Raw genomic sequence first — 26,410 nt, 5'->3', positions numbered from 1 at the left:
CATTGCATTGAGCCCTCTGGCAAAAGTGTTGTAGAGGTTCATGAAACCTCCAAACACAGGTGGTCATAAGAGACAGAACTAAACACAAAGCTGTCACTGGGGCAGTTCAATGGTCATGTTTGCACCTAATGCTCACAGCTAAGCATTTTAAGAACAGCACTCACATTTCTAACATGCAAAAAACACATCAGTGGACATGTGCCCTTAAAGATGATCAAGTAATGCAAGCAGGTTAATCTATTTTTAAAAAATTCTGTCGAAATTGAACCATTTACTTCCCCTCTGGAATTGCTGTCCTTCTCTGATGATGTCAGTTTGAAGGCTTCGGCAAAACTGATTAGCCACCCACCTCCAGCTGTTAGTTTGCTGCAAGTGAAAGATGAGAGGAGAAGCACACCTACTAAATATTACAACACAAGCTCATTATGGACACATATCCCTGTTTAAGTTTCTGGAGAGCGCAATTTATGTAGCCAGAGGTATGTATGGCTGCATTTTGTCTTTAAACCATGAACAAACGAACGATATGGAGCGGTATGTTGCCGCCAATATCTTCTGGTTTATTTTAGTGCTACCAGCTGACTGCTTACCTCCGTATGGACGGCTTCTCCAGTGTTACCACTTTGCCCAGTAGCTCACCACATACATTGGCAGACTTAGGTTGTAGAGCAAAGTTGACCGTGACGGCGAGGTTTGAGTCCGATGAAGAATGATTCCAGAAACCAGGTAAAACAAAAGCAATAAATAAATAAATAAATAACAGGCTGAAAATGTGGGGAAATCACGTGGTCATTACGGCTTTTCTTTTTCTAGATTGCTTTTGAAAACACTATCGGTTGGGTTTAGGAAAGAGGTTGGGTGGGTCAGTTGATCAGTCATTCAGTCGACAGCAAGCTAGCCTTGTCAGCTGAAGTGTATTTACGCAAGAAGAGGACACGCAAGAGGAATTTGTGATCCTCAAAAAGCATACACAGCGACCTCTGGTGGATTTGCAAAAACTGCGAGCAGACGAACCTCCGGTTCCCCAAAAATGTACCAGGGTACGTATTTATAATAAGCCTGGGTTGAAATTTTGTTTTTCAGTAGTAAATATGTCATCCTACTAACTAAAAGTCTGCAGCAATTTCATACAGAATATAAGGTACCACGAGGTAAACTTTTGTAGTTTTTAGATATTAATATGTCAGTATAAATATGGACCTGTTACTATATGTACACACATGTACCTTTTGAAAAAGTACCACCCTAGTGACAGCATTTTACATATATTTATGAGAGTTAACACATGTTAATACCAGGTACAAACAGTAATTCCTGGCTAATTATGCTCAGATAACTGAAAACACACCGCTGCATCCCAATTCATCTACTATACTATGTCCTAAAAGTATATAGTTTGAGCCTGAGTTCTTATTTAAAAGAGCATGTAAAGTAGGTTTGTTTGTTTCTCAGCACAGAAACTGTAGAACAAAAAGCATCTTGTTTTCAGCTAAACCACCCAAATTTATCTTGACCTTAGGCTGACTGTATGACAGTCATAGTACACATCGTTCACTGGCAGCCACTGAACACCATTGTGCAAATCTAAGACATCAGGTTGCAAACCTAATACTTTTTGTGCAGGAATTAATACTGCAATTACTGACAACTTACTTCAGGCAGTGCCTTTCTTTAGGGAGAAAATAACATGTATAGAACATTTTCTTATACATTTTGAGAACCTTTACATTCACAAATAACAATACTACACAATTCCTGAAAAGTAATATCTGAAAAGGCATAAAAGTAACACTGTATATTTCACATTGGGCCCACAATAATCCAAGCCACAAGAGACACAATAGTGATGAGCAATCAACCATGTACAGTATATATGCGTTTTGTCATCCACACAGTAAAAGCTTGTTTAATCAATGTCCCGATCAATTAAGGATGCGTTTAAAGTGATGCCTTGACAAGCCTAAACACATTCAAACAAAAAGACAGCGGCAAAGGAAACTGCTATCAGATGTTTATTCAGTATACAGAAAAAAACTACTCAGCCTCTGGCTCTGCAAAAAAAATAAAAAATGTAAGAATGTCTCACATATTGTACCCAAGTTGTATCTGTCTCAAGGGCAGGAATAACAAAAAATGGGCAAAAAGTTTCCTCACAGATGGCAGAGCTTGGAACTGTGTGTGTGTGGGGACACGCTGTCTCTAAATGTCCTGCTCTCTTAATGTCTCACTCAGCCATTAAAATCAGAATGTGTTGAACTCGTTCTTGCTCAGAAGGTCAGGCAGCTTGCAAGGTAAGAAGTCTTTACTTTACTTTGCTGAGGATTGCACATCTCTCCCAAATAGAGCAATGTGTATTATGGCTATTTGTTATCTTAGTTACTGCTGCTGTTTTATATTTATTTATTTTTAGGCAATATAACTCATTTATTATATTTATTTACATTTTTTGTGTATTTTTTCATATTATATTATCAATATCACAATTGTAGCAGTGCGATATGGTTGTATATCAGCACTGGTGGGAGGCGTGCATTAGTGTCCCACAAGTGACAATATACAGCCATATAGCACTGCTACAAGTGTGATATTGCGTTTATGCAACCGGTCGATGGCATAAATGTGTATATAACAGAGACAATCAAACATGGAGATTCTTAAAATCCTTTTGCATGTGGAACTACTTTCTTCCACCATTCATTCACATCTGCAGCTGATGTCAGAACAACAGAAACCGTTGTTACTTCACCAACGTCACTTTAGAGCTAATATTTGAATGATTCTCTAGCGTAATATCTAAAGTGATGACAAAACAGGTGATTTTGCTCACATTTTAATATTATAAGGCTGAATGGCATGAAATGCCATCAGTCTACAGCGATCTCCCAGTATTTGTCTGTTGAATTTACAATAACTAACCCCGAAAAAACCAAAGTAGCACAAACACTACCAGATTACTGTTGTGTTTGCGATAAGGAAAAACACTAAACGCATGCGGGCATTTCTTCTTAATTCTTTTTACTGAACTAGTCTGCAGTAATGAAAACAGGACACTTATTAGAAACAGATGGCCAACCAAAAAGTAACTCAGGGTTATAAAAAGAGTGGCCAACACAAAATACATACATTCCTGATATGCGAGTCCCATCTTACACTCAATACAGTACAATTGTATGGTATAAATACACTACTACAATGTACAAAAGAGAGAGATTGACTTAGAATGCCAGTTTAATAAGGATTTGATCAGCTGTAGTTAGATATTACGCTGTTTTTATTCTCTAAGGGCTTATTATGCATCTGTGTATTATGTGACACTTAGTAGTATGTGAAGTATGTGTTGCTATTGTGAGGTTGAACAATATCAATGGTCTTTGCTCTGCTCAAAGACAGGCTATTGGTGTGACGCACTGTCTCTCAGAAATCATAAATATTTAAAATAGGCAGTATTCTTATAAATAAACTGCATAGATGCAATCTAAACAACTACATTCTCAACTAAAAAGCCTCAAAAGTACATTATGTTGCCCAACAGCAGCAATATTTGTCAAACTGTAGAGTATCCTCTGCTTGTCGCTGTATGTGGGTGGACTAACGGAGTAATACACAAGGGTGAAGGGTGAAAAGGCTGTACGAGTGCTGTTATTTGCTGAATATCATACGGCTATCAGCCAGTCAGATTCAAGAACCTGTTGTATGCAGCTTTATTTTAATTATTGAAAACTATTTTTAGTAGTTTTAATTATTCAGCTTAGTTAATTAGTAATTGATAATATGCATACAATAACTACACTGTAAAAAATGCAGGGTTCCACACAATTCAATCATGTTGTCCCAACACAAATTGATTAAGTTAACTTAACACTTTTAACGAATTTATGTTGATTGAACATAAAAAAATGAAGTTGTCCCAATGGAATATCAAGAATTGTGTTGTTCCAGCTCAGTTTAAATAAGTAGCTTTAACGAGTTAATAAAATAATATATTTTTGAGTGTAATGGACAAACAATACTGAAAATGTGTGACTCATAATCCACTTAGTACTGCATTAGCTACTACAAAAGTCTCATTACTAAATTAAGGAAGTGTGAGTGAGGAAATGTGCGATTATGTAATAATTCCTAATGTACATGCATTAGTAAATAATAGCAACCAACAGTTTAAAGTTTTGTATTTCAAACTTCTACTTGTATCTTTATTAATTAACCACCATCTAATGCTTTACAAACATGATTATGTTATGTCTTAAACATAAGGTTGGGTTTCAGCATTGTAGTTTAAACTACACACTCAAAATAAATTACATTTTTTTCGCTATTTATTCAAACTAATTGTTTAAAATCAACTAAAACAACACAATTCTTTATTTTTTTAATGGGACAACTTAATCTTTATGTTCAATGCACTTAAATTTGCAAGAACAAATAACTTAACTAAATTTCTTCATGTTCTCCTGACACAAATTGACTGTGTGAAACTCAACATTCTTTACAATGCATAAACTTTACTCGTCTAAAAAGCAGCTACATTTTATAAGACACAAAAACTTAATATAAAGAGGCCAAGTGCATTTGATAAAATCTACATTGCATCAGCAAATCTTGAATGCATATGTTGTATTAGTATTTGGCATACTGACAATATTAGGCCCACTGTACAGTACAATAATGGAAATGTGACAGTCGTCATGAATGGAAAGCGTATTGTGTGAATTTAAAGTGGTGTCATCCTGTGGCAATTCCTTTTTTTGGGTATTCTCTCAGCACTTGGCACAGGAGTGTAAGGAGAAAGCTGGAAAGACCCCCACAAATTTAGGAGAGTGGTTTCCCTCAGTAAGCATTCTGGCAGGAGCAGGCGAGAGGGAGCGATGAAGACACCGCCAGCACTTTTCGCTCTGAAATCATAGGGAGACTGAATGGGCTGCAGTGGATGACTATAGAGCAGCAGTCACCGAAGCGTCCGTTTAGCTTTAGTCATCGTATTTTGAGCTGCTTTGTAGTTGTGTACCCCATGTTGTACACTGAAAGGCGTCGATGCGTGCTAAAGCTGAAGCTGTCATGCGGAGCTCAATACGCTCTGTGTCCCAGGTAGTGGCTACACCGGAGAAATGGATTACATGGGTAGAATGGCAATTACCATGACAAAGAAAATCCTAAAATAGGGGGAGCTTAATGTATACATTCAGTGTGCAACTTATACAGTGACATTAATGCTTTGAGAGCTTCATGTATGCAAGACCTTTTGTGTACAATTTTGCTTTGTTTTGTTGTAATGCAGATTATGACCTCGAACCTTTATACAGGTTATTAACATTAAAGGATAGTTCAAACTTTACTCATCATTTCTGTTGAGCACAATAAAAGAGATTTTGAAGAATGTTAAAATTGACATCTATTGGAAAAAGTCAATGGACGTCTACCTTCTAATATTTTTCTAAATATCCTCTGTTCAACAGAAAAAAGACCAATTATAAAAATATGGAGGGTGAGTAAATGGAGGTAGACTTTAATTTTGGATGACCTATTGTAAGAATGAATTTTAACCACAGCGGTTCAAACTGTAGTTCTGCCGAGTGACTAAAAAGTTATCAGCATGATGGTAAAAAACTGTACATTTCTAGTCAAACCATTCTTCATCGATATTATGTGATTATATTGTACTGCAATATGGACCAATTAAGTGTTGATGTTAAATCAAAAGTAATTCACAAATACTTAAAAAAATTAGATGATTTAATGACATTGATTCTCTATGGCTACAACTGAATTAATAACAAAATAACTGTATAAAATGATAAAATATGAAATGATAAAACATGTGATATAAATTGTACCCAGCTTAAATGTAAAATTAAAGTTACCAGAGGTAGAAGGAGAGACACGGGGAGGAAGAGAGGAACAAAGAGAGCAGGCCCAGACGTTAGCCTGATTGTAGAGGAGTCAGAGACGATAGACTCCAGAGAAGGAGAGGAGCAAAGCAGAAAAGCGCAGAGACAGAAAAGAGAGGCCAGGAAAAGAGCCAGAAAAGAGATTCCTAGCTATTTTGTACCTTTCTTGACCATGTGACTAAAACCCAAATGCTGAGACATTCAAACTGACCAATAAACATGTGACCACATCGTAAAACCCCCAAATTCCACACCTCAGGCCCTGATCTAATCAGTATGTGCCTTTGGAATTTGTGTGAGCCTTCTTTGGTTAAAAATACATAGAAACAGATGCATATAATTAAGACTCTTACAATATGCCTTTAAATGCCTCATCTAAATCTATAACAACAATTACTGAAAAAAATACTGTGGTTTTGGGATTTAGTACTGATTATAATGGAAAGCATATCTAACTACATCCAACTGTAAAGATAACTGCAACTATATTAAAGGGCACCTATGACAAAAATCAACTTTTGGAAGCTGTTTGGACAGAACAATGTGTATGTATAGTGTGCCCACTGTCATATCAGAGTGATATAAACCCAGCAAGTCTCTTTTTTAAATTTCCTGACTTTAAAATAGGACCCAAATCCCAGTGATTTTGACGCTCACCACGATGTAATGTAGGAATGCGGTTTCCCCGGCCATCGAATTGATTAACAGCAGCCATGTCTTCATAATATATACAAGTATACACATGTCCACAGAACATTTTTTGCAAAGAAACTGGGATTATAGCATATATTACAACTCTCTGATCAGCTTCAACCCAATAATTAATTTTATAAGTTGATTTTTTTTTAAACAGAACATCTTTGTATTCTTTCTGTAGTTGAACCAGACCAAATAAATCATTCATTCATTAATTTTCTTGTCGGCTTAGTCCCTTTATTAATTCGGGGTCGCCACAGCAGAATGAATCGCCAGCTTATCCAGCACATTTTAACGCAGCAGATGCCTTTCCAGCCGCAACCCGTTTCTGGGAAACATCCACAAACACCCATTCACACACACACTCATACACTACGGACAATTTAGCCTACCCAATTCACCTTTACCGCATGTCTTTGGACTGTAAGAGAAACCGGAGCACCCGGAGGAAACCCACATGAACGCAGGGAAAACATGTAAACTCCACACAGAAACGTCAACTGGTCGAACCAGCGACCTTCTACCTACTGCGCAACTGTTTCGCCTTTTCCAAACAAATCAAAATAGCTAAAATACAAAACATATGTTTAAAACATATTAGGTACTCTAAAAATGCTGGGTTATTTCAGCCCAAATGTGCATAAAATATGGGAAAATGCAACAGTTTGCTTTTTTGTTTTAATTCATAATCCCACTTTAACCCAATTGTTAGCACATTTAACCTAAATTTAGGTTGAGATAACGCAGTATATTTTACAGTGTATAAAAGTGCATTCACCATTTTATTTAGTTCTAGTCTAAAATACACACTCAAGTAACTCTAAGTCTTTTGTGGTTAGCTTCTGAAGTGCGGTACGAAAAAGCTGATGAAACATTTCAGGCTTGTACAGTAACTACACCTCCCTCAACCTTTGTTTTTTTTTTTGGGTCAAGCCTCAGTTTGAGAGTTATTATTTAGACCCCCTAACGGGTTGAGTACGTCCCACTCCTATTCTTCTCTTCAGCTGTTTTTTTTCTGTTCACAAGATCCTCAAAGTCTTTATTTGGGTGTAAATTCGCATCCAGCCCACTGCTGGTACTTGTACAGCAAAGTCACGTGACACCTGTTACCTTTCTCAGCGCTGGTAAAGCAGTCCAATCACTGTCATTTCTGATGATATTATTCAGTATTTTATACGGCCTTTGTACAACGATTACAATAACTAAATTCAATGTAAATTCCACATACGAATCGTTTGAGTTAATAAATGTCATTAATAAGACTTTATGGTTTAAAAATACTCTTTAAAACACACTAATATTTGAATGTGACTGAACGAAGGACTTGTATTTTTTGAACCACCGATCGCCCCCTAGAGGAGATGTGTATTACGTCCCTTCGGTAATAGTGTCAATGCCGTCCAATGGGCTCACGCAGTCCTCTCATGTCGACTTTCTGCGGCAAGTACAGAGTTTAGAACCAGGGCTGTTCTGGACTGATGCGGGAATAAAGACTGCAACCAGTCGTGAATGTTAAACACACAGACGCCGACTAATAAGTTTCAAAAATCTTGCGAGTAAATGGGATTCAACGTCTTCCGGACAGAATGTAAAGAATTCCTTGAAGGATGTGGGGAATTAAAGGCTCGTTCGCTGTGCTGTTATTGCTGTTTTTGGCTTATATCTTCGCGTCCTCGGTTAACGCCGGTAAGTTTGCATGATTGTGTTCGTTTAGTCAGTAATGTCATTGTTATTTGTGGTCATTTTGGGGCTTTTGCGCACGAAATGGAAAGACGCGAACCCCTGTTACACTATTTTAGGTTAATGAACAGAATGACAGCGGTTTTTTCACATTACTATGAACAAAATTCATAGTGAAATTGCGTTCTGGTGTGTTCGTAATGGTAGGGAACAGACAGGTTGCGGGTATGAGATGAATAAATGATGCGCTACTACCTGTTCAGCCCTCCATTGGGAAGCACAAGACGCTCGTGGGTTTTCCACCGTTCATTCACACGGCATGTAAATGCTGTGAACAATTCGTGTGATCCTAATTGATCCTGTTCACAGAGACTGGTGAAATCTGCTCGCCAGACAGAGATGACACTTTGAATGCACGACAGATCAGATTGTGGAGCTTTGGGATTTAGGGAATTCGTCTGGGTGCAGACACATATCATTGGCTACTTCGTTTTTTAATGATTTGATAACTAGTAGATTACAGCTAAATAACTACAGCAGAATAATCATTAGCTGTCAGAGTCACAGATTCATCCCCCTCAATCGTATTTGCGTTTGTCTTTCAGTAGTCTTTCAAAGCAGCAGCCTTGCATTTTGTTCAAATTCATTGTTTTAGTGCGTCTAATACAACAAGAACATTTTATTATATTATTTTACATGTATTATTATTATTATTAATAATAATAATAATATGTAAAATGTATGAAATAATAGCTGGTTTCACTGATGCAAAAAAGTAAAATAGGATATTTATGAGATAAGATATATCAGTATAAATGCCATACTTCAGAACAAAGCTTGAAAATAAATTAAAGTAATAGTTTAATGTAAATAATGCTTGTAATTATTCAATGTAATTCAGCTTTCAAAAGAAGACACTGAAAGCACAAAAAGCATTTTTAAATATAAATGTAAATATTTATAACGACAAAATAGATGTAAGTTCTCGGCTATTTGATCTACATACAGTGCTCAGCATAAGTACACCCCTCACAAATTTGTCTTTTATTTATTCATTCATTTTGTTTTCGGCTTAGTCCCTTTATTAATCTGGGGTCACTAAAGCGGAATGAACCTCTAACTTATCCAGTTTTACGCAGCAAACGCCCTTCCAGCTGCAACCCATCACTGGGAAACATCCATATACACTCATTCACACTCATACACTACGGACAATTCAGCTTACCCAATTCACCTGTACCGCATGTTTTTGGACTTGTGGGGGAAACCGGACCACCCTGAGGAAACCCATGCGAACATGGGGAGAACATGCAAACTCCACATAGAAATGCCAACTGACTCAGCTGGGGCTCAAACCAGTGACCTTCTTGCTGTGAGGCGATTGTGCTACCCACTGCAACACCATGCTGCCCAATCTATCGTTTAAAGCTCTACAATATTATATTTGTGCATTTACATTAGATTAGTCAGTACTGAAGCCAAATCTGGAGCTTATCTAACTAAATAACTTACGCTAACTGTCCAAAAACTAGTACATCCAAATGGATATGTTAAAACAAATAAAAAGAAAAAAGAAAACAATTTAGTTGAAATTTTGTAGGTCATAATTTTTTTTTTTTTTGCAATATTTTGCTTGAATTTAATTGTAATATCTTTAATTTCTAAATATAATTGGTGACTAAATATATATGTCCTATATATATATATATATATATATATATATATATATATATATATATATATATATACACACACACACATAAACAATGCTTTTACATTGTGTACATATAAACAAAGACAAAAAATGACAACATCAATACTGTCAACATCGACACAAGCAAAACCTGACAGCATCAGCATCATTTTGTCCACATACAATTAAATTTTGCTTTGGAAGTAATTTATAAAGGGACGCCACATGGCAGTAAACTTGAACCCAGAATCATTTAAATTAAGTCTTATTTTTTCCCAACTAAGGAATTGCAACACATCATTAGCCCACTGTTTAAAACAAGGGGGAATGATTATTTCCAGTTTCAAATCAAGCATCTTGCCAAAGGAGAAGTAAATGCAATGCTGTCCAATTCCCTTTTTGACAAATTGTTTTTCATTTACAATACCAAAGTCAGCAGTAAAATATTATTTTAATAATATAAAAATACTATAAAAATAGTTTACTCAATTATGCTGAGCACTTGCATGCATGTTTTAAATGTAGTTTTTTGGCATAAAATTAGTGAATCATCTGATATATATATATATATATATATATATATATATATATATATATATATATATATATATATATATATATATATATATATATATATATATATATATTTATATATATATATGAATATATATATATATATATATATATATATATATATATATATATATATATATATATATATATATATATATATATATATATATATATATTGTTACGTGCCGTTCATTCAACAAAATGAAAGGGAACCCAAACCAAGTGAAAAATGATAAAATAAAATAATGTGCAAAAAGGGTTATCAAAGTACACAAATTAATTGTCTAACATAACAATATGTAATACAACAAATTATATAGGAGCAAAGTTCAAATAAACAAAAAAAAAAAGCGGTGGGTAAGGCAAAGGAAGTCAAACGAAAAAACGGTCCTCCAAAGCTGTCTCTGGAACACAGTTTGGAAGCTCCTTTTATAAAGCCTGAAAATTAGCCGCTGCATCATAACGAGTCACCTGTTTAGAAACAGAAAGCAAAACCCAGGAAACAGAACGAACCAATCACAAACCCATAACAATATATATATATATATATATATATATATATATATATATATATATATATATATATATATATATATATATATATAATTTAATTTTTTTTATAGAACATCTATGAACCTATAAATATGAACCTCTATTGTGTTCATTGTTGATGGCACTGAATTGAATGCTGCATTGCATTGCATGTTGTTGAGTTGAGTTTTGGATTTTTAGACTGCAAGTTGCAATTTTACATAAAAACTATTGTTCTGCCTAATTCTGATGGGTTAAACATAACTAAAAAATAATCATCAGCAGCTTTTAAACAATCAAATTCTAATAAGAAACCTACAAGAATATACAGGTTAAGTGTGACTACATATTATTACAATTGTTTTATTGAAGGAGGTCTACCTACCTTTTTTTGATTATACACTTCTATTCTAACAGTACTGTATAAGCATACAAAAAAGCCTCTTTAAAAGTCATAAAAGTTCCTGTGAAATGATACGGCTGTTCCATATATCTGGTCATGGAATATGCTGAAATACGACCACAACGTGATTACGCTGTAGTGGCTCTTCTGATGTGTAACATTATGTACAGATTAACTGTAACAGACATCCACGCTCTAACAGACACTAATAAAGCACACCGATCCGCTGCTTTTTCTCTTTTATGTGGCAACAAAGCCTCTGTCCATACGTCTTTATTCCGAGGCGCTGGCAGCGATGCAGGACGGAGGAATATTAATGAAGAGAGCAAGTGACATTTCCACACCATTATGAAAAGAACAGAGTTTCAAACACCCCGTCGAATACAGAGGAAGCCGGTGAAACGAACGTGTCAGAGAAGAATGGATCAAGTTTGGAGGCTTGGGTTTTATTACAGGCCCGTTGTGTTCTGTTATGACGTCTGTGATGAAAAGCAAGAGGTGCAGCGTGGAGTTTCAGGCTCTGGGCTCTCGCATGTTTGTTTCATCTGACAGTGTCAGGCGTCGCATCAAAGCTACCGAGGACATTGTGAATATTTTATGAGTCTGATGTTGTTTATTGGGGCCAATCGCCTGTGTATGTCGCCTTTTCGAGCAAATCTGTCAGTCTGACAAATTAGCAATAGAGATGTTAGTCAATTAGAGATGTTAATTGCATGAAATGAATGGGTTGATCACAGTAATTAATATTTAAGTTACAAAGCTCTCAAATAAAGGCTGCCAACAACCAAATAGACTTTTTAGAGGTTTCTTTTGGGGATACAGTTTTAAAATGTAAGGTTCTTATTATTTATTGACATTGGTGGTTCTAGGTTCTTGGTGAAATTGGGGTTCATTAAAGAAAAATAATTTATTCATTGTCTTTTTGGCTTAGTCCCTTTATTAATCCGGGGTCGCCACAGCGGAATAAACCGTCAACCACCGTCATTGGATAAACAAAAAATGTCTCTTTTTTTTGTTTTTTTTTAATCTTTATTTTGGAAGAGTTTAATTCACCCCCCCCCCCCCCCCCCCAAAAAAAAACAAAAACAAAAAAAATGTATCCAACATGTAGGGGACTTTTCTAGAATAATATACATTACATAGCATGTTTCATACTTTAACAACACTATTCATTGCAATCAACATCTTCTGCATTACATTGCACACTTACTCCAGGATTTTGTGAGTTTAATGGTTCCTGAGATAAAAAGGGGACATTTTTACAAGAGTTTTGCGTATTTTAACAGCTAAGTACAATCATTTAAGCAAATATTACCATACATTTTGAGAAAAGCAGTCATTTTTGGCTGCAGATATATTAAAAGTTTTCTTGCAAAATACTGAAGGAACTTTATCATACAATTATAAATTTGCTAAATGAAAATAAATGATATATTCTGCTTATATGCTGTTTTATCTGCATGTCATGAAGTTTTAAATCTCAGGGCCGTGCACATCAAGTAAATATTTAAGATGAAAATGGTTTGGCTGACAAAAAAGAAAAGAAAAATAATATATTTGATCAAAGACACATTAAAACTGTAATATTCAGAAATATTGCTACAACTTAAAACCATATATCATAGCATATTCAAAAATGTCAAATATTCCTGTGGGTGGAAAGCTAAAGTTCCAGGAGACAGAACTGCAGGAGAAGAAAAAAGTTCTTCTAATTAATGTTAAAAAATCTATATTATAAATAAGAAGCATTCGAGAAACATTTGAGACTTGATCATTTTGTGTAAACTATGTTTTAATGTCATTTTTCATTCATTCATTACTTTTCCTTCGGCTTAGTCCCTTATTTATGAGGAGCCACCACATCGGAATGAACTGCGGATGCCCTTCCACCCATAACCCAGTAATGGGAACACCCACACATTCTCACATTCATACACACTCATACACTACGGCCAATTTAGTTTATCCAATCCACCGATAGCACATGTTTTTGGACTGTGGGGGAAACCAGAGCAACCGGAGGAAACCCACACCAACACAAGGAGAACATGCAAACTCCATGCAGAAACGTCAACTGGCCCAGCTGGGACTCAAATCAGCAACCTCCTTGCTGTGAGGAGACAGTTCTAACCACTGAGCCACCATGCCACCCCTTTTCTCTCTCTTTTTTTTTTTTAAGAGTGACTCACTCCAAAATATAAAAAATTGTGTCCAATATGTAGCGGACTTTTCTAGAACTTTACGATTATACAGTATGTTACGTTTTTTAACAACAATTTTAATTACAATACATTAAACATCTCTAAAGGATTTTGTAAGTCCAATGGTTCCTGTGATAAAAAAGGGAAATTTTTATATGATGTGTTGGACTATTTATAGGGGTTTGGTCTTGAGCTGATTGGATAATAGAATCAATGTCTTTGATGAATTAGCCTCATCAAAGACCGGTTGTGCACCTCCCGAAATTTGTTTATGAAGCATTATGTGTGTGAATGCTAGAGTGTATAGGTGTTTCCCAGTACTGGGTTGTGGCTGGAGGGGAATTAACTGCGTAAAACATCTGCTGGAATAGTTGGCGTTTCATTCCGCTGTGGCGACCCCTGATAAATCAGAGACCAAGCCGAAGAAAAATGAATGAATGAATAAAATACAGTAAATAAATAAAATTACAACTTTAGCCATTGTGAATACTTGCAGCATGGTATTAATCTCTCACACAACATATTGGTGGAAGTATCTGAATATAAGAGGTGGTCAGATGGGGTTGCAGACTCCAATCTAAGATGTTATTAGATGCTTGAGGGGAACCGTTTGCATCGTTTCCCTTGAGTTCAAGGCAGGCCGTGGCTCTCTGGATCACAGAATGGGATTTGAATCTCAAGGGTATAATATTCTCCGTCTAGAGGTCAGCCAGAGCTATGAAAGCGCTTAAAGACTTCAGGCAAAACTGCCTCCTGTCATCTCTGACATCACTGAATAGATAATCACTGGCTCAGTCGTTACTCCCCATAAGGGAGCTTTGCCAAATTACTCTACATTAAGAAATAATCTCACAGGTCAAGGAAATAATGAAACTTGGTTTGAGTTGGCAGTTTTCCTCACAAATTCCTGTCACTTTAGAGACTTTTTTTGAATTCCATTATTTTTATGCTGAAGTAATGGTATTTTATATTCCCAAACTCACACAGAAACCATTCAATGTTTTTTTAGATTTCCATTAAAGCATGATTTACTGCGTTTAATAAGCTGTTTTCCTTGTGGGGACCATTGGCTGTCTCCACAAAGTAAATGACCGCAGACTAACACAAACATTTGCTTCAACTAAATAGGGACATGCAGTAGACTTTGACTAAAATCATGGACAGTACATTGTTTTTACATATAATAAAGCCAATAACGATCACAAGTTCAACTCTGACACTGAAACTTTTTATTTGCACCATTTTTATTGATTTTCTAATTAAAGACAAAGTGGTGGCAAGAACGCATGCACCACACACTAGAGCTACACGATGTTGGAAAAATCTAGCATTGCGATATTTTGTTATTCTGCAATAAATATTGCAAAATGAATACAATTCATTTCAACAGAAGACTTGAATAGCTCTATTTAAAAAGAATTTATCATTTGAGATTGATTGGTATGATTCTGTAAGTGAGGGTATCTGCATAAAGTCTAATGAACATCTTAAAAGCATAGATAAATACAATAAAGAAAAAGTTACAATTAAAACAAAATGTGTTTAATTATTTTCCGCATCTAGAAGTCTTCAGGAATAGTAAATGAATAATAAAAATTGAAGTAATTCAATAAAATGAGTCAATAATAAAGTTAATAATGTTACAGTGTTGCATTGCAAATCCTGTGATTTGAATACATTGATCACATTGCAATATCGATGCTGAAACGATATATTGTGCAGCCCTACACACACACAGACACACACACACACACACATACACACACAAACACATTTCTACAGCTATCTTAATGGGGTCTGCCCATAGGCATAAAGATTTTTGTACTGTAAAGACTGTATATTATGTCCTCTTACATTTACATTAAACCCTTAAAGGAAACAAAATCATGTTTACATTTTGACAAAAATATATTCTGTGTGATTTTTTCATTGAGCCGTTTTCATCATGGGGACCAAAAAAAGCCAAAATTGCAAAACAAAAAGCCAAAATTTATTAGTATTGCTATACTTGAGGGGACATTTGATCAATCTACACAAACACCCAGACACACACACACAGAAAGAAAGAGAAATTTGAAAGTTCAGAAATTTGATCAAAAGCATTTAACAATACAGAAGATTTCTATTTCACATGAATGCTGTTCTTTTCAATTTCTATTCACCAAATACTCTTAAAAACATTCATCGATTTCTATTCTAAAACTTTGTAAATCAGATTCTATGCCTTAATTTAAGACATAGTTAACTTATTTCAGTAAAAAGTTATTGATAATCTTGATATGTTTTACAATATATGGCAATCATTTCTTGATCACCTGGACCAATACAAATGCAGATTCTGAGCAGCAGTGTGATGCCTAATATGCTTACTTCCCCTATAGAATGCCTCTGTATTTTCATTTAAACGGTTTATATGCACTAATAGTTTTTTTGTTTTAATAATAACTTACTTAAAAAAAATTTAAAATTATTATTACTAGCATTATTTTCTTTGTATTATCATGCTAGTTGTTAAAAACTTGTTAAAAAAACATTCATCAATTTAGCAAAACATATTAGGCACAGGCATCACAACCGCTTTCAGTATTGATTAAAATGAGAGGTGTTTTGAGCAGTTAAACTCTTCATGTTTAATGATGGTATATGCTTTAGAATTCATCAATATAACACAATATTCATATCAGTATTCAAATCATGAGCAATGCGATGCTGGAAAATCAGCCTGCTGTGTGCAGGTTGATAAAAAGAAATTAGGCAAAACAGATCAGATGTAAAATGATTGAATATATTCAAAAGTACTACAGAACATGTAACCAAAAGCCAGGCCAAAATGAACAGAAAAGAAGGCTGCATGTTGTATCCGAAATTGCCCCTATAGCCTCATACACTATTCCCTACATTAGTCCACTGATATAGTCCACTTAAAGGAGTGAATGAACCGAGAGAGTGAATTCGAGCTTTAAATAGAAAAAAATAGTTTGTGCTTTGCTGTTTGAGAAATCCCTCAGATGGATTAGACTTCTTGGTCAGGCACTGTGATAGTTATTTAACTCTTAGCTTGCTGTCTATTAGTAATGAGACTTTTGATTTCTGTCATGTATAACAAACGTTACTTTAATTAAATAACTTTCACTTTAGATATTCATTCAGCACTCGAATTCTCAGTGAATTGTGGGGACTATCTAGCTTTTGAGTGTACATGGATTGTAGATTCATTATTGCTTTGCATTGCAAGATTGATTGAGTGCACTTCATAATATCCACTATGGTTTCGGATAATATCAGAAATGGCTGCTCCCAAATCAGAAATGGCTGCTCTAATAGTGCATTATTTCAGGATATATGATTATGTCAGCATATATTTCGGATGCAGCTAATGCGGTACATAAAGCAAACAAGCAAACTAAATGGTGAACAGGTGTGGTCAGTCAGTAAATAAAACACACTCAAAAACCAAGACAACAAAAGGAAAGAGGACAGGAAACAATTGTGATTAATAGATGTTTAATAGACATCTAAACATAGACAGCTTGGCTAAAACAAGCCTAAATTTGGGCTGTCAGTAAAAATCTAATAGACATCTAAAAATAGCCCAAAACTAGTTGTCAAATAGACCGATTAGACTGACTTTATGTGTAGTTCATTCATTTCTGTTCATTTTTGGCCTATTCTTATGTGTCTATTAAATTTTGACAGCCCAAATTTAGCCTTTTTTAGCCAAGACGACTACGTTTAGACTATTAGACATCTATTAGAAATCATTCAAAACAAAAGAAGCTTGCTGGGAGAAAACACTGAGTACCAAAAAAATTCTGTGACACCACCATGCACCATCATTTTTTGACCAAATTCAGACTCATTATACGATTTTAAAAGCTTTAGCTTCAACAACCTATTCAGAACATATCACTTTCACTCAGAAACTAAACCGTGGCTCAACTTTTCCTCATCAAATGAGCTTCAGGTTACTGTTTACACACTGTGACAAAGGCTCAGCTCTAGGCCAAAACTTACCCCAATATATATCCCACCAAGGCTTGCTGTGGGACAGCAGTGCTAAGCTACATATTTACAACTGCCATGCCTAGGGACTGAGGACTGTCAAGAGATTCACCTCATTGCCAGGGCTCTCTAAATCATGGCCGCAGGTCTAGGTAATAAGTATTACCAGACCGCCACTGCCCACCCGACTACTCACTATTCAACAACCAGACTTCTAGAATGCTCCAGCTTCCTACAAAGGTGAAGAGGAAATCTATGGAAGCATGTTTCAGGCACAGGACAAACAAATTAAGTGAATTGCTTTCTTAAAATCATTCTAAAAACATTTGCTTCTTTAAAAAACATCTTTATAGTATTAAAGTATGAAGCTAAAAATGCTCAGACACAAACATTCAGATATAAAAGTTTAGAATTTTAGCATGTTAACTCACTATTGCCAAGAATATAACCTGGAGGCAAACGTTAGGTAAAAGAATGAAGAGATAAAATAGAGGCGAGAGAGAGCAGAGAAAAAGGATAAAAAAGGCTTGCTTCTCTTACAGATTCATACCTTCTGTACAATTAATGTTGTTTCAAAGCAGGTTTACAGGGATGAACAGGCAATAATAATAACAATAAATCAGGTATTAAGTTTCATCTTTGTGAAACAAGTTTGACATATCAAACACATTTAGTTCAGCTGAATTCTGGTATTGTTCCAGTTAGTTTTGTTGGTGGTTCAGTTCAGTTCAAGACGAATGTCATTGTTGAAGGATGTGATTGACTGTAGGGCAGCTCTACCTCCCTCAAATAAGGAAGGCAAAGGTGACAGTGGAAAAGAACCCAAACACCTTGGGAAAAACCAGACTCAGTCAGGGGAGCAGTTTTCCTCTGGCCAAACTAATAAAGAAGCCGAGCTGTGGTCTAGCCAGAGGTGGACGACTTATCAGTGGCATTTAATGAGCATCCTTCTCGGTAGAGTTGCAGGTCCCAGCTGTTTCTAGGTGGTTTGTGTTTAAGCTAGCCATTGTGGTCTAAGAAGATTGTTGCATATTCGAGATTATTAGCTGAGAAACAATTCTCTGTTCATCAATTTCCCTTGTGACCATGTAGGAATAATTTTCGGGATCATCTTCAGTGCATGTCATTCATGTCAGGGTCTGCCTTATAAAGTTTGTGTAGAAACCTTCCTAAGAGTGAACGCACACTAGAATTAATTTACGTTTCTTTATTAATGATTATGTCTCATATGATGATTTAAAGTGGTCCAATTAAGTTTGTATTTAGGTTAAATATGTTTACTTAGAATTTACTTAGAACTAAATACATTCTCCCAACAAGTTTGTTTTTTTATGGATCACAACTTTTGTGTGGGAAGTGGCTTACACACATTTCCGCCGCTGTTTTGTGCCTACACTACATTTATAAATGAGAGCCCTGGCCTGGATGTGAACCAGATCCAATGACTATGTTTCCCTTGGATAAAGGAGAAGCAGATAAACTACAATATTCAGAGGTGCAATTCTTTTTTTAAATATTTTTTGGAGAAAGCTCAAGTTTTTGTGAACTCAAATGAAAGTTTTTTTTAGGTGTCAGTATCAATGTATTAGTCTTAAAATGAACATTTAGAAGATATAAACATCCATGGCTTCCAGTTTGATCCACCTCAGCATGCAGGTACATGTCCAACTTCATCCCAGAGGGACGGCAGCACAGAGCCCATCATATATACAAGTTTGCATTTACCACAAAACATATCAGCCCCGTTTGAATTACACTGAAGGTTTAAATTTAAAGCAGAGAGATGATCAGTCAGACTCAGCATTGGTATTAGAATGTGGCTGTCTTGAATCTGATGCGTTAGAGTTTAACTACTTGACTAGCAGATCTATGATAGAAACAGAATGCCATTGACTGTTCTTAAAAAAGGGGGACTGGTCCCGTCCTGTCTTAATGTTTCTGATGAAATTACGCCAAACATTGAACTAAACAGTGGATTCAAAAACACTTCACAAGACCTTTCACTTACTCTCTCTGCTTTCCGTCATGGTAGAAAACAACAGGTCATTCAATCTCTTGCTTCAGCAACACCATCACAAGCAGTCTCAGTGGGAGATTCTGCTTAGTCCTTTATGCTGCCAGAACCATGATCTCTGATAGTAGTGAGGAATCTCTGAAGTGTGTCCCTCCTTCTCATGAAGACAACAGGCCATGCAATCCCTTGCTGGAGCTCCACCATCACAGGCAGCCCCAATGGCAGATCCTGTTTAGTTCTTTATGCTACCAGAACCACGATCTCTGATCATAGTAAGGGGTCTCTGAAGTGTGTTCCTTCTTCTCTTGATGACAACAGGCCATTCAATCCCTTTCTTGAGCTCAACCATCACAGACAGTCCCAGTGGCAGATTCTTCTTAGTCCTTTATGCTGCCAGAACCACAATCTCAGATAGTACTGAGGGATCTGCAAAGTGTGTCCCTTCTTCTCCTGAAGACAACAGGCTGTTCAATCTCTTCCTCAAGCTCCACCATTACATACAGCCCTAATGGCTCATGTAAAGAACGTGCCATGTTGTGGCAATGAGCGGAGCATCTGGTGTGCGACCTGCTTTAAGCCTTCATTCAAACTACGAGTGGCTTGCAGTGGCAAAGTGACAAGCGTCCTTTTATTTTACCTGAGAGTGAGCGACTTCCAGCGACCTCCGTCTACGCAAGCAACAGCGACTCTTGACAATCAGATGGGCGTGTCGAGCGATGCAACAAAGTCGGGGATCCTTTAACTTTATGCAAATAAAAAGCGACTTGAGTGATAGCCAGTAGGAGCACTTGAAGCTCTTTAGTTTCAATGGTTAAAAAGCATAAAAGTTTGCCGCCTTTTTTGAGATGTTGTGTAAACACCCTCTTAAAATATGTCATCTTGATTTTGAGTTGACTCTAAATTGTCACAATGTCACAATTCTGTGTTTAACAATCTTGTTTTTTTTAGTTTTTGCTCAAAATCTTACAGCAAGTTTACATCTTTCACATCTTTTTTTTTTTTTTTTGGAAATGACAAATTGCAACATAGCATCTTTATGAACTTTTAATTTCTTCATTCCATGACAGAAACACATTTTTATACAAATCTGAGATCAGTGTGACATTTTGAAAATGTAATTAAATCAACTTTTCCAGTGGACATTGTTTGTAAGCTGCGCTCATTGCGAGATTGCTAGTTAAGCAAATGCCCTTAGTCTATACAGTACATTCAGAACACGTTTGTCTCCACCGACAGACTAATACACTTTAGGTTTGGTGTCTGGCTGAGAGCCAAGGACCTATAGAACATTCCCATGAGTCTCATGAGAGCAGTCATTATACCCACCGATGGGAACCGAAAGACTGAATGAACATCCTCAGTCCAACCTGAGGTAACTTTAATGCACTGTATGTGTTAACATCATGTCCGACACCTTAAATGTTCAGTGATGGTAACAAAAACTGTATATTTAAGACAGCCTGACCTTCTTTATTTATAAGAGGAAAATTTAAGTTGAAAGCAAATGCCAGGAAGTATTAGGTTAACCCCTGGTGTTGAAGATTTTTGGAAAATATCCAAATAAAAGGCAAATTACAAAACACGTCCCATCCTTAAAGGTGGTGTATAACTTCTGTGGCACACATAGTACTTAAAGGAATAGTTTAAAAACAGTTTGTTTGTTTTTTTAAGCCAAATTGGTTTCATTTTAAATTAACCCACAAATGGCTTGATGATAATATTTTTATTTTATGGGGAAAATACTTCCTTCACTCATTTTCCTTCAGCTTAGTCTATTTCAGAAGTCCCCACAGTGGAATAAGCCGCCAACTATTCCGGCATATGTTTTACGCAGCAGATGCACCTCTAGCTGCAACCAAGTACTGGGAAACACCCATCCACACTCATCCACACACACAAACACATACTCTATGGCTAATTTAGTTTACTTATTTCACCTATACCACATGTCTTGGCTTGTGGAGAAAACCCACACCAACACGGGGAGAACATGCAAACTCCACACAGAAATGCCAACTGGCCCAGCCGGGACTCGAACCAGCAACTTTCTTGCTGTGAGGTAACAGCTCAGTATTTTCTAACTACTGAGCCACCGTGGCACCCAAATACTTCAACTTTAAAAATTAGAACCTTACCCTTATGTTATTTCTTTCTTTAATGGAAGCCAAAAAATACAACTTTAGCTGCTCTTTTTTATATATATAGTTCAAATACAATACAAGTTCAAAAAGCTATTCAATTACATAAAAGTATAATTGTGTGCTGTATTGAGACATTCACTTTATTTTAATAATGTATCAGCATTTTAAAATGTGCAGTGTTGTCCTTTGTGAGCATAAGGCTTTTTTTTTTATTTGGATCTGTTACTTATACACAAAGTAAACTTTCAGTTAGTTATCAAGTCCGTACTTGCAATTTCCATTTAAGTTGAAGACTTTCATTTAACATGTATTTTATTTATAAATGTTTTAATTTAGGTTAAAGGGACATTCAACTTTTTTGGAAAACTCATCTAGAGTTAAACAGTTGAGTCTTACCATGTTTGAATCTATTCATATAGTTTTCCGGGTCTAATAAAAGCACTTTTTGCTTTATTAAATTAGACTATTAGAGTTAGAAATTCAAAAAAAGGTTTTAATAATTTTCTTATTTAAAGCTTGATTCCTGTATAGTTAAGTTGACTAAGACCACAGCAATTTACTAGGTTGATACAGCTAAGGACTACTCTCATTTGGCTTAATAATCAGGGAATTTTGCTGACGTACCATTACTGCAGCAGGTGAAATGATATTATGCAGCACTTGAAAATACTCCCCAGCTCGGTAACTGTTGGCAGCTAGCTCTCTGCAACTCTCACATGGTCACTCAATAAAGCTAATCAGGGCTGCACCCAGTCAGTACCTGGATGGGAGAACACATGGGAAAGCTAGATTTCTACCAGAAGTAATGTTAGTGAGACCATCAGGGGGAGCTCAACCTAATGCCTCAGTATATTGCTGGGGACTTTATACTGCTCAGTGAGCGCTGTCTTTCGGTGAGAAGTTAAACCGAGGTTCTGACATTGTGGTTGTTATAAATCCCAGGATGTCTTCAAAAAAGAGTAGTGGTTTAACCCTGGCATCCTGGCCTAATTTGGCAACTGGTTTCTGTCCATCATGGCCTCCTAACCATCCCCATGTCATAATTGACTTTGTCACTCTTTCAGCTTTCCACCAATCATCTGGTGTTGTGTGCGGTTTGGCACAATATGGCTGCCATCGCATTATCCAGGTGGATGCTTCACACTGGTAGTGGATGAGAAGATTCCCCCCCAAAAACCTGTAAAGTGCTTTGAGTGTCCAGAAAAGCACTATATAAATGTAAGGAAATATTATTACTATTAAACACTCTGCCAAACATCAATGTCGATCTTAGTACATTATGTAATACAGAATGATCCATCTTTAAATAGGAAAATTATCAAAATTCTTTGAAAACTGAAATGAGTGAAATGCTAATGGTCTAACCCAATTCAATGATTTATGCTAAGCTAAGATAAAAGTGCTCCCAGACCCGGAGATCATCTGAATGGAATCAAAAATAATAAAAATCAACTGTTTAACTCTAGGGAACTTGCAAAACAAGCCTGTTTCCAAAAAGGTGGCATGTTTCTTTAAGAAACAACACTGGAAAAATGACTATTGCACAGGTTGTGTAAAAATCAATAATTAATGTTGCTTTTTGTATAATTTACATTATATGAAGGTGAAGATGAGCAATTGAGGACAGACTTTCCAACATCTACTGAATACAACAACATTTTATAAACTAAGAATTCTGGGATGTGAACAAACACCCCAAAGGCATCAATAAACTATACAGAGGTATGTTTCTGAATGCATCTTACATTACTCACCTATTTAAAGTGTAATGTTTGACTGTTCCAAACACATCTTGCCCGGTAGGAGACATATTGTGTCCTCAGGGATGACTGGCTTTCTCTGTCTGTCAGCCCCCCTGTAAATGCATTATTTCCTATCTGCAGGGTGTGAATTTGTTACATTGTGATGGATGATGCTAAGCAGACAGCCATTTCACTCTGTAGTCAACAAACATTACTGATGATTAGATCTTCACGCACCGATTTATGCATCGGCACATTATCATTCTGACATAAGATGACACACTGCACAACTTCTGGGGTTGTCACTGCAAAACATTTCCATTTAATTCATGAACAAAATGCCCAATGGGCGAACGACTGCTGGCTTTGTGTACTCTAGGCTCTGCCAGGCCATTTTCTTTTGTTTGATGACCATCAAAGACAAAGAGGCTGGTTCAGATAACCATCTAAAAGCTCCCACACAGTAAATAAAAGTAAAGAGCAGTGGAAATATTGATCTAGAGCAAGCACGGAGCTGAGCATCAGAGCATTTCCATCAGCCAAACCACACTGCTCTCTTCAGCATCAGAAAAAAAAGACAGAATGACATAACAGAGAAAAAAACCTACACAGAATGAGGCATTTGGGCTACAAATACAGTTGTGCTTGAATCATAATTCAAGATTGCCTATGAAGATCATGTAAATTAACAAGGTACAATAGCAACAAACTCAATATTTTCCAACTATCGATTGTCTTTCATATATCAAATCAGTATTCTTTTTATACACATGGCAGGTACATATTGGGCCAATGAGTAACGTATATGTATAGCAAGTCAATATGCCTACCAAAAACACCAAGTTGGACGCTACAGACAGCCTATAACTATGGAAAGACAAATAAGTGAAATTACACCTACTCTACAGTATTACCAAAGGATGAAAAGATGGAAAAAATCCCGACGTTTTGCAGTGCAAACGCTGCAATTATTGTGTTTTGCAGAGCAAAATCGATGCAAAAACTGTGTGTTTTGATCCAGCCAAGAATGCCATTTTTCGTTGTTTTTTTTTTACCTCTTTTGTATGTCAAAGGGAGCGTAAAATGACGACTTTGTATAGTATTATAATCAGCCCCTCCCATTACTTCACAGTATAGCACATGAAAGTGGAAAGACCTGTGTAGTAGAGCGTCGAACTGAATGATGATCCACCTTCAGCACTCTTATATTTAAACTGTTGCGATGTGTGTTATATATGCCATAGTGCTGCTCTTGCATAGTATCCACATTTTTCCTTTTATCATAGATATATTACAAAACCTGAAACAATAAATAAATAAATACACAAATATTTAAATAAATGAGTAAACAAATCCATGAATTTGTGCATAAATAAAGTAATAAATAAATAAATATGCAAATAAATAAATAAATAAATGTATACAAAAATCCACAAATTCCTGCATAAATAAATATTTAAATAAATAATAGTGCAGACTTTTCTGTATTTCGAGGATGATAGAGATTTGGTAATAGGCGCAATTTGACTCATTTGGCTTTCCATATATAATAAGCAACACAACACCACGGCGGATGCGCAGGCACTCTCTCTCACTTACAAATACACACACGCACGCACACACACAGGATTTGCACACTGGTCTTACCTTTACTTGTAAATGAATTATTGAAATGATTTGAATTACTTTGAACTAATCAAGTTATATTCTGTCCTGTCCTTTGAAACAAGCTATTTAGCTCCGGCATTGTTCATCAATTATATATTCACGAATTCATTCATTCTAAATTTATTCATTTATTCATGTATTCATTCATTCTAAATTAATGAAATAAATAGCTATACTAACAAATAGTACACTGTAAAAAATGCAGGGATCCACACAATTCATTCATGTTGTCCCAACAAGAATCGATCAAGTTCACAAATTTAAGTAGCGTAGCAGCCCTTTAGCTTCAGTAAAGAGGCAGAGAGTTTTGACAGGTGCATTTCAATTGTCTACGTAGATGCAATAAACTGTCACCGAAGTCATCATCTCAAATCTTTGTTACATACAAGCATCCATTCTCATCTTCATCTGGTTAGTGAGCTCATAGCACATAACATCTTTTTGCACATAACATCATAGAACTGTGTAGCACTGTAGCACCAAAGGACCGTAAAACTACAAAAAAACAAAACAAATAACAGGAAAAAATGAACTCAACAAACATTCATAAAACATCTAACATTTTTCAAATAAATCAAACAATAAACAGAAAATACCTCACTCTGCTTGCCAAAGGGATACTAAAGAATAAAAGCTCAAGGCATTCTTCTGAGCTGTACCTGTTAGCTCGCAAACAAACTCGAATTGCTCTTACTCTACTTTGTCTCACTTAAATCCTATCTGTCTATAACCTCCAGTTGTGACTCCAAATAAAGCAAGCAAAGCGGGTAAATTAAATTATGCCGGTTACAAGTAGATTGAACTTAAAACAATTAAGTTGTCCCCACAAAAATATTGAGAATAGTGTTGTTTAAGCTCATTTTTATTAAGTATTACATATATACCTGTCATGAGTACAACCCTGATTACCATCCAAAAATAGTGTAATCATTTTGCTTGTATAGGCCAAAATAAATCAAGTAATCCAACATCAGTGCCTTAGAGCTCCTCATCTTCTTTAAAAGTGAGTAAAGCTGTGACCATAGGGTGCATGAATTGTTCAATATTCCACAATGTCTGTATTGGTTGAATACGTATATTCTGTTCTGATCAAGTTTATTTGTGTAGCACTTTTTACATTATCCTTCCAAGCAGCTTTACAAAAGGTGCACATCATTGCATTATGATCAAAATCAGAAAAA

At 35.9% G+C, this 26,410-nt stretch overlaps 1 protein-coding gene across 7 annotated transcripts in view; it reads left to right on the top strand.

Moving 5' to 3' along the window:
- The first annotated feature begins 2,243 nt into the window (after window positions 1–2,243).
- fndc5b (fibronectin type III domain containing 5b) overlaps window positions 2,244–26,410 on the top strand; it is a 60,935-nt gene continuing 36,768 nt past the window's right edge. For 3 of the 7 annotated variants that reach the window (XR_015515923.1, XR_015515922.1, NM_001044337.3), the window contains exon 1: window positions 7,995–8,267. Coding sequence is in view for 1 of the 7 variants with exons in the window: in NM_001044337.3 (NP_001037802.1) it covers window positions 8,189–8,267 (79 nt within the window). In the remaining 6 variants the exon portion in view is untranslated. Of the gene's footprint in view, window positions 2,292–7,994; window positions 8,268–22,883; window positions 23,038–23,422; window positions 23,542–26,410 lie in introns of those variants that run through there. The other 4 variants (XM_087294467.1, XM_087294468.1, XM_087294469.1 and 1 more) reach the window with 4 other exon arrangements.

Source organism: Danio rerio, chromosome 19 (genome assembly GCF_052040795.2).
Source record: "Danio rerio strain M-AB ecotype USA chromosome 19, GRCz13ab, whole genome shotgun sequence".
NCBI classification, from domain to species: Eukaryota; Metazoa; Chordata; class Actinopteri; order Cypriniformes; family Danionidae; genus Danio; species Danio rerio.
The sequence above is the reverse complement of the archived record's forward strand: the minus strand, read 5'-3'. Positions and strand labels throughout refer to the sequence as shown.